The following is a 9,168-nucleotide window of genomic DNA, read 5'->3' as shown; positions in this document are numbered from 1 at the left end:
AGGGGGGATGAGAAGGAAACCCTTCTTTTCATTTACGAAGCCCTCAAATAATATGAAAGGCCTTACATTTCCTGACAGGGGCATGTCTATTGCGTCTCGGATGTGAGAACCAAGCCCACCGCTCTGTGGGAGAAAACAGCCACGAACCACGTACACACCCCTCCCCTAGCGAAAAGCTTTGGTACTTTCCAGGCTGGTCCATTCTACGGAAGGGGGGACGCATCGCTTGGAAGGTGTAGGGCGCTCTGGAAGGACAACTCGCGCTTCTCTTCAGCTTTTCAAAATATATATCCACGGAAAAAGAAGCGGAAAATGTATGTTGACCTTCTCTAGCGGGAATATTTCAACGGTGATTCCTTTTGCTTCCCCCCCTCTCCGTGACTAGAATTGGAACGCGCCAAAGAGAGCCAGAGCTACGGCAGCCAATCAGAGCGCGGTTTATTGGGAGCCGAGGCCTACCCGGTAGCGGAGAGTGACATTGTGGCGGGTTGAAGGGCTCCGCCGGCGGCAGCCAGGATGGCGGGGTCTCTGTGGCGGATGGGCGGCGGGTTGCGCTTGGCCGCCCGGGTCCTACGTGCCCAAAGCGGTTCTGGCGCGACTACGGGAGTCCGGCGGTAAGCGGGGGGGAGGACGCGCCGCGCGTGCCAGGGGGCGGGGCGAATTATGCAAAGCAGTGGAACGGAGGGATGGAATGTTCGGGGACTCTTCTTTCTGGAGCTACATGACACAACAACCCCGCATGGTAGGCTCGTCGCAACATAGGGTCGCCCCAATAATACGTGCAGCCCGGTTCTAAACAAACATTACATGTTGTTGTTTAGTCGTGTCCGACTCTTCGTGACCCCATGGACCAGAGCACGCCAGGCACTTCTGTCTTCCACTGCCTTCCGCAGTTTGGTCAGACTCATGCTGGTAGCTTCGAGAACACTGTCCAACCATCTCATTCTCTGTCGTCCCCTTCTCCTTGTGCCCTCCATCTTTCCCAACATCAGGGTCTTTTCCAGGGAGTCTTCTCTTCTCATGATGCGGCCAAAGTATTGGAGCCTCAGCTTCAGGATCTGTCCTTCCAGTGAGCACTCAGGGCCGATTTCCTTAAGAATGGAGAGGTTTGATCTTCTTGCAGTCCATGGGACTCTCAAGAGTCTCCTCCAACACCATAATTCAAAAGCATCAATTCTTCAGCAATCAGCCTTCTTTAAGGTCCAGCTCTCACTTCCATATATCAGTAAAACATTACATAGAATAGAGGTATTCCTGGGGGCCGTGCGCCAGAGGTGGTCTGGGCCCAATCCATAGGTGTGACTCGTACAATAGGTTATGCTACCCTCGTGCAAAAGTCAGAGGTTTCTGCAGAGGCTCACAAACCACCGCATCTCGCCATCCTCCTTCCAGGCAAGGAAGGGGCATTATGGCAGCTGAAGTGCGCATTTCAACCAGGAAAAAACACACAATGAGCTTGTGCCCTGGAGAGAGTTATGGGGGACAAATAGAGTGGCTTGGAAGGCCATATTTGGCATCCCAGTACCATACAGTGGTACCTTGGGTTACATACGCTTCAGGTTACATACGCTTCAGGTTACAGACTCCGCTAACCCAGAAATAGTGCTTCAGGTTAAGAACTTTGCTTCAGGATGAGAACAAAAATCATGCTCCGGCGGCACAGCGGCAGCAGCAGGCCCCATTAACTAAAGTGGTGCTTCAGGTTAAGAACAGTTTCAGGTTAAGAACAGACCTCCAGAACGAATTAAGTTCTTAACCCGAGGTACCACTGTATTCTGCACAATTTCTGCTCTTCTGTGGCCCTGATTGTTCATGACGCTTGCTTCTATGTACGTGTGTTTGTCCTGCAGCGCAAGTGGAGAGGCGCACGTCTTCAAGTACCGCCACTATGTAGAGCCTCCGCCGGCCCATCGGATAAAGGGGGAAGTGCTCAGTGCGCTCATGTGGTTCTGGATCCTGTGGAACTTCTGGCATGATCCTGATATTGTGCTGGTGAGAGCTTGAATGGGCTGGGAAAGACTATAGAGCAGTAGCATCAGGGTTATCTTCTCTAGTGAGGTGAAGAAGTATTGAATGTGATTGAAAAATAATGTCCCGTTACCTAGCTGTGTGCATGAGATAGATTTGAGATTACTGTACAGAAAAAGCCTGCTGCTGAGAAGATCATAAAGAAGGTTCCAGTCAGGCCTCTCTAGGGAAGATATTTCATAGATTGGGTGTCAGCTCCAAGAAGACTCATTTCCTAATAGCCACCCTCTTTGCTTCCCTTGGGGACACACAGAGCAGGGCCTCTGAAGAGCATCTTGGTATATATGGGAGGTGATATTTCAGGTGACCTGGCTTCAAACCATTACGGGCTCTAAAGGTTAAGACTGGCATTTTAAATTGGGTTTGGAAACTGACCGGAAGCCACTACATTTGACATAGCACAGGTGTAATATGATTGAAAGACCAAGTCCTAGGTAAGGATATTGTGGCCCTATTTTGGAACATCTGGTTTCATTCATAACCATTTTTAAAGGCTGCTGCTGAAGAGAGGTTACATAAAAGTCTTTTAAGTATACCTAAAGTACTCCTGGCTTAAAGCTTTACTCATTAGCTGAGACTCTGTTGTAGTTATAGCTGTCTCTTTACATAGAAGTCAGAGTGTTTGGCAGACTTTGTCCTAAAACACATTTCTGTATCCTTGGTGGTGTAAAGTGTTCAATCTTTTCTATTTTTCCCATCCCAAACAGGGTCACTTTCCTTATCCAGATGCTTCTCAGTGGACAGATGAAGAGCTGGGAATCCCTCCTGATGATGAAGAATAACTTGAATAGTTTGTTCTAAGTAAGTTTAGGTATGATGGTACTTCTACATGACAATCACTTCATAGGCTAAACTAATGAAGTGGCTCTGGAATACTTCCACTTATCCCCTTCATACCCATCCCCAGTTACAGTATAAGCATGTTTGAGGTACATGTCATTGCACTTTCCCACTTTTATCTCCGTTTCCCCCATTATCCATTTTAGGTTCCTGGCCCCCCAGGAACTCACAAACGATTTGCTTTTCTCCGGATCCAAGATGTTATGTAAACTGATGGTGCTGTCTTAGATTAACAAATTAGTTTTCACTTATGGTAGAAATTGACTGGCAATTAATGAAGCTATGTGAAGGTCGTAGAGCAGACATTGGGTCATGTCCAATACAGCTGTTCTGCACAACAGAATTTCCCACTCATGTCTCCAGCCCCCTGCACACCCTCAAAGTCCATCTCAGGAGCAGATTTTGAGGTGTGCAGGGAAGTCCTACTGTGTGAACAGTATGTATGTGCAGCACTGAATACCACCCCCCCCAACCATGCAGTTGAAATATTAATCTTTCCCATTTTCTATATTGAAAAATCAACAAGAAACTTCAGTGTGGCAAGATGCGCTTGCCTTGTTCATGGCCTATTTTTCTTGTTTCTAGTTATTAAGATTTGTGCACTTTGAAGCAAATCAGCCCAACTAACCATCTGTCCTTACCGCTTGCAGGCTCCTGGGAGATCTACAAATGGCTTCATTTTACAGAGACTTTAATTCAGGTTGTAAATAAAATTAGCTAACCAGATCACAGCTGTTTGAGGAAGTGCTGATGTTTTCAAAGCGGGGTGGGGTGTGTGTGTGTTTACAACGTATTGTATCTTTAAACTCATGTGCATTTGGTACTAGAATTTCAATTGTGTAAAAGCCTGGACCTCCATATATACCTTCTAGATAATAACAGTCAGAACTAAGGGTCTGCTGCGGCTTAGTGTGGCTGCATGTTCTCTTCCAGAAACACTTATTTAGGGGTATGACTAGGAAAGGGATTGTACAGAGGAAGCAGCTTTATACCAAGTTGTACTACCAGCCCATCTTGTTCAGTATTGTTTACACTGCCTCACAATGGCTCTCCAGGGTTTCAGGCAGGAGTCCCTTCCAACCCTACCTGGAGATGCCAGGGATTGGGCCTTTCTGCACGCAAAAAAATAGGTGTTCTACCACTGGGCTATGGTCCTTCCCATGTAGAGCGAAGCCATTTGGTTACACGTGAGGTGTTTGCATCTTGCTCCTCACTTGCACTCTTCAGCTGCAGCTACTGAGAGCAGTACTGGGTCCTGCATGCTAAGGATACAGACAAGTTCGAACATGTTTAGAAATATGGAAAACAATTCCTGTGAAGAAAGATGGAAGAAACTGGGTACAGGTAGCTTGGAGAAGAGATTCACTATGTTCTGGCACCTACTAAAAACTCCTTTGTGCTCAGCTTTTGCTGACCATTGCATACAAATCTGCTGTTAACAGTTATCTCAAATTAATTTTTGTCTTGACTTTAGGAAATACTGCTGAATTTACTTGAATGTATTTTCAGTTCCTTTCGTTGTAAGACAATATGTGATGATTTTATGAAAGGTGCTATAGAATACTTAAAATAAGACAGGTAGGTAGAATATAATTGCCCTCTTCAGACTTCAGCTTTTAAAGAAGTGCTGAGACATGTTTTCCGCTGCCACAAATGGCAGAACTAGATCCAATGGGCTGAAGTTACAGGAGGATAAATCTCAGTTGGAAATCTGAATTATCCTCTTGATGGTAACAGCAATTTGATAATGGAAGCAGGGACCTAGAGGGGTGATGGACTCGCCCTCAATTGAAGGTCTTCAAAGCAGAGGTTGGACAGCCATCTGTTGGAGATGCTCTAGTTCTGAGTTTCCTGGAGAGTAAAGCAAGTGAGGGGAACCTTTGGCTCTCCAGATGGTAGTCAAAACTACCATCATCCCTGGTCACTGGCCACACTTGATAGCACTGATAGAAGCTGTAGTTCACCAATACCTGGAAGGGCAAAGCTTCTCCACTCCTGGAGTAAGGGGCTGGACTAGGTGGCTTACAAGGACCCATCCAATTCTGATTTCAACTGTGAATTATCCCCCTTTATTAATGCTCTTACACAGACTCCATGCAGTCAATCTTTATTATAGCAGTATTCACATCAAATACATAGAACTTTTTAACTTTTTATATAATACAGAGTTCTTTAAATAACTTTACACAAATAGTTCTTCAATCTCTGTTTTCAGCTATCAAACTTTAGTTTATGTCTCCATGCTTTCTAAACCAAACTGGACAATATTTCCCACTGTACAAATTTACATGAGAGAAAAAAGCTCCAAAATACAAATGAAGGGAGTTTAGGCTAAGGGGTTAAACATGGGAGGAAAACAACCGAAATTAATCTGTGTCAGCATTTACAGTGGATAACAGGGGAGAAGGGAAAAAACGAGGCAGGGAGGAAAAGCTGCAGTGATCCATGAGACAGAAAGCTGAAAATAAACATTTTCCTATGAGCTTAGAAATACAGGCCTTTAAACATTTAGTTACTCCATTGTCATTTTTAAAAAGTAAGCTATGGATATCAATTGTCTTCTGAAGAAAGAACAGACTTTAAAAATTGCAGACTTGTGGAGGCTCAAAACATCTTGTGGCAAATACAGCTTCAAGGAATGCTGGGTTGGGATATGAATTTCACTGCACTAATTAAAAACACTATACACATTTCTCCTTTCTAGAGTAACTGTTTAAACATTTTTTTTGTCATCTGACTTGCGCAATCACTTCCATTGGGTCTAACTGTACAGTGCTTAGGGTTGGCAAGTTCTACTCGAAAGACTCTGCCCATCACTATAAAGGTGGGGAGCACACAATGACAGCAAGTTTATACCAGTGGCAGCTTCCCCCGCCCCACAATGCATCAACAGTCTCATCTGTCTTTACACCAAGTATGATTGCAGGGGATAACTAGATTCCTGGTTGCTATAGTAGAGAAAGATGGGCATAGGGGCCATTAAAAGCAACAACCTTACGAACTGCCTATTCCCTTGCAACAGCCAAACCCTTGAAGTTGTTTGCGGGTAGGCACCTGTTAGTTCTTAGTGTTACAATGAAATAACAGATTGGAATGCTATTGTTGAAGGAATGGAGAGAATGATCAACTACAGTGCATTTTCCCAATCTCATTGGAAAGTAGTAGTGTGGTCTAGGAGAAAAAGGACAGCACATGTAACCAAATGTGGTTATAAAATCTCCTAAAGGAAATGGGAGCAATGAGAGAAAAAGCCTGTGTGTATTTCAGAGAGAACAGAAAGCAAGGATGTTGACTACTGTTTCCAGCTGCTTAGAAACAACTGTTTTGCCCTTCACTGGTCCCTAGTAGCCAGGAGAGGTGCTGGTTACATAAACTTCCGACTCAGGCTAGAAGGGCTATTGCAGTCCAGTGGATGGGCAAGCAATGCTCAGCTTTCAATTAGCACTCCGTTCTTCGGTCACAATATACTCCCATGTGGTTCCTACTAAAAATGCAGGGTGCCGTGAGCTAGGAGCAAAATAAGCATTGGCCAACATCAGTCACATGGCAAGGGAATTATTTTGTGAGAATGAAACGGGTAAAATTGCTGTCGGGTCAATTATAACAGAATTCTAACAAACTGCAGGTCTACGTTATGAAAAAGAAAGCTGGGGCAAGGGTGAGCTTCTGTTTGGTCATTGTGTAAACTGAACATGGGAACCTGCCCAAGCTTTGGGGGTTGGGGCTAAATCTACGGGATACATGCAAGCTGGTCACTGCCCAATTTTAGTCACAGGAAGGAGTGAGGAAGGAGAATCTGGAAGGAATGAGGTGTGTTTCTTTGAACCTTTCACAGCTTTGAATTTCAAAGTACATTTATTGCACTTAGGTTTTTTGTTTTTTATTTAATCATTTAAATCAAAAGTTATTCAGACTCGGCCCTATACTCTCAACCTAAACGACAATTACCACATTCCCCCTCCCCTCCCTGCATTGGTCCATTTTATCCTCCTAATTCAATACATGCCTAAATGAATGCTTGCCCTTCCAACCCTCCCCGCCCATAAGCCTATAGGTCCTAACGCTCTTGTTGGAATCCTCCAAACAGCATAAAAGGAGTGGAAGGGCATTAACTAGGCAGAGCACAAATGAAGGACAATACCTTAGATGTCAAAAAGAAACAAACCCCCAGACAAATCCATAATCCGAAAAATGGCACAGTCTCGCTCTGCATTTCCCTAGCTCAGAAAGGGGGAGGTAGAGTAATTCTGTTTAATTACGGTTCCAAGGTAATTGCAGAAAGAGTACATATCAGAGGCTGAATGGAACAGATGGATATTGCTTTGGCAATTGCAAAATAAATGCCTAGAAAGTTTCAGAATGCTCTCAAACCCACCCCAGCTGCCAAAAACGGGGTCTGAAATAGACAACTAAAGCTGCAACCCTGTACAAGTCTAGCTGTGAGTAAACAGAGTGGGACTCGCTTCCGTGTAATTATGCATATGATTGTGTTGCATGAGACATATTTTTTTGGGAGGGGTGGAATGGGCCCCAGCTCAGTGGTGCAGTACATGCTAAGCAGACAGGAAGCCCAGGGTTCAATTGCAGAATCCCTTGCTGCAAGTTTTGGAGAAATCTTGGTTGGCTGGCTGCCAGTCAGACTGGACTATTCTTGCTAAGACAGACAAAATGTTCTGACTCACTGTAAAGCAGCTTCGTGTGTTATTATTATCCATGTGCTCTTTTAAGAAAGGGACCTATCTCAGGGCTATCTGGGCTTTTACATTTCTATCCTAATTCATACACTTAATGCCGCTTCTACATAAATCATAATAGCGGGCCAAGAACCTAAAGGGTAGGAAAGAAACTGGAAAGGCCAGTTCAAAATCCAACCCATACTTTTTTCCTAGGCAGGTGGATGGAAGACAGCATCACTATGGAAGATACAACTTCAGCACTTTAGTCCATTGACGGCTTCTCTGCTATTTATCCATAATCTTTCAACTTAAATGCCAGACAAAACTGGTTGGGGTTTATTAGACAGGTTACCTGTAACAATAGGAAGCCTGAAGAAGATCGGACACCTCTTTCAATCAGAGAAAAGGGTCTTGGCAATCCTGGGTTGTAATCCTGTTTATGGTTACAAGCATAACCATCCCCTCCTTTTCCAGTAATATTAGCAATCAAACAGGTCCGTCCCCGCCGCCGCCACCCCCCCCCCCATTACAGTGAAGTCTCAAAAAGGTACTCTTCTTCACCTTCACGCTAAAATTCCTTTTTTAAAATGTTTGGCTCTCAGAAGAGGCAATGGTGTCTCCATTTTTTCCCTCCTTTACAAATGCCATCGGTTCTTTTTATATAATTAGTTTAAGGTGTGTTTTTTCCAACTCAACAACATATGGGGGGGGGTTGGGGAGAGAACACTTCAACTTGGAAACACAAGATACATGTTCTTCTTACCAGAAAAAGCTCGACTGAGATAAAATGACGTTTATGCTGCAGGTCTACTAGCGCCATTTGTTTCAGTGGTCAGGAGATCCTGTTCCATGAATTGGTTCCACCCACATTTGAAAATGGAAGAAATGCAAAGCCACTGCTCTAGTTCGATAAAGCACCTACACAGGTATCTCTAGAATCTCAAAGTCACAAAAGGCACAGATCATTTGGCAAATTGCAATTTCGTATCTCAAAGCTAACCTAGCCAAAGTTGGTTCAGAGTGAATCCAGAACATCCACAAGGCTCAATGGGGTCATTCCCTTCAGGCAAGATTTTTCCTTTTCTTTTCCAATGGACGGAAAGTTACTTAGCTACAGTACTATGAACTGTCTGTGCTACACATGCTGCACTCATGGTCCAAAAAGTAATTCAGTGTAACACACCTGCAAACACATACCCAATACCAGAACTCTTTCACTAAGCCTTCTGCTACAACCCCCGCAAACCAAACCAGAAGCAACTGCTCCCTCACAGAAGATCAAAACATAACGATGTTCCACAGTGGAAATTACAGTATAAGAATGCCCTTCACAAAGAGTAGCAGACACTTATAGCAGGTATGAGCAGGGTGTAGGTTAAGGTGGATCTTAAACTAGGTTTCGGTCAACTGCTGCCCATACTGTCTCCCAGCATTGAAAAAATCCGCCAAACAAGCCAGGCGGCAAAGCAACTAACAGCACTGAAAACAACTTTTGCATAAATATTCCCAGTGCCAATGCAAGGATGGTGCTAATGCACAATGTGTCATGCCCGTACAAAGATGGCATCAAGTCTCGTGTGTGCATTGCTGCTTCTTTGTTGAGGAATTTAGCAGTTAGACCATG

At 44.3% G+C, this 9,168-nt stretch overlaps 1 protein-coding gene across 1 annotated transcript; it reads left to right on the top strand.

The window, feature by feature from the left end:
• Positions 1-439: 439 nt before the first annotated feature.
• Positions 440-3,594, top strand: NDUFB2 (NADH:ubiquinone oxidoreductase subunit B2). The gene is made up of 4 exons (XM_081212095.1): positions 440-614; positions 1,851-1,992; positions 2,736-2,839; positions 3,519-3,594. The coding sequence occupies exons 1-3, from the start codon at positions 517-519 to the stop codon at positions 2,808-2,810; spliced, it is 315 nt and encodes a 104-aa protein (XP_081068221.1). The 5' UTR covers positions 440-516; the 3' UTR covers positions 2,811-2,839; positions 3,519-3,594.
• Positions 3,595-9,168: the final 5,574 nt, after the last annotated feature.

This window comes from Podarcis bocagei, assembly GCF_964188305.1.
Source record: "Podarcis bocagei genome assembly, chromosome: 10".
Lineage (NCBI taxonomy): Eukaryota > Metazoa > Chordata > Lepidosauria > Squamata > Lacertidae > Podarcis > Podarcis bocagei.
The sequence above is the reverse complement of the archived record's forward strand: the minus strand, read 5'-3'. Positions and strand labels throughout refer to the sequence as shown.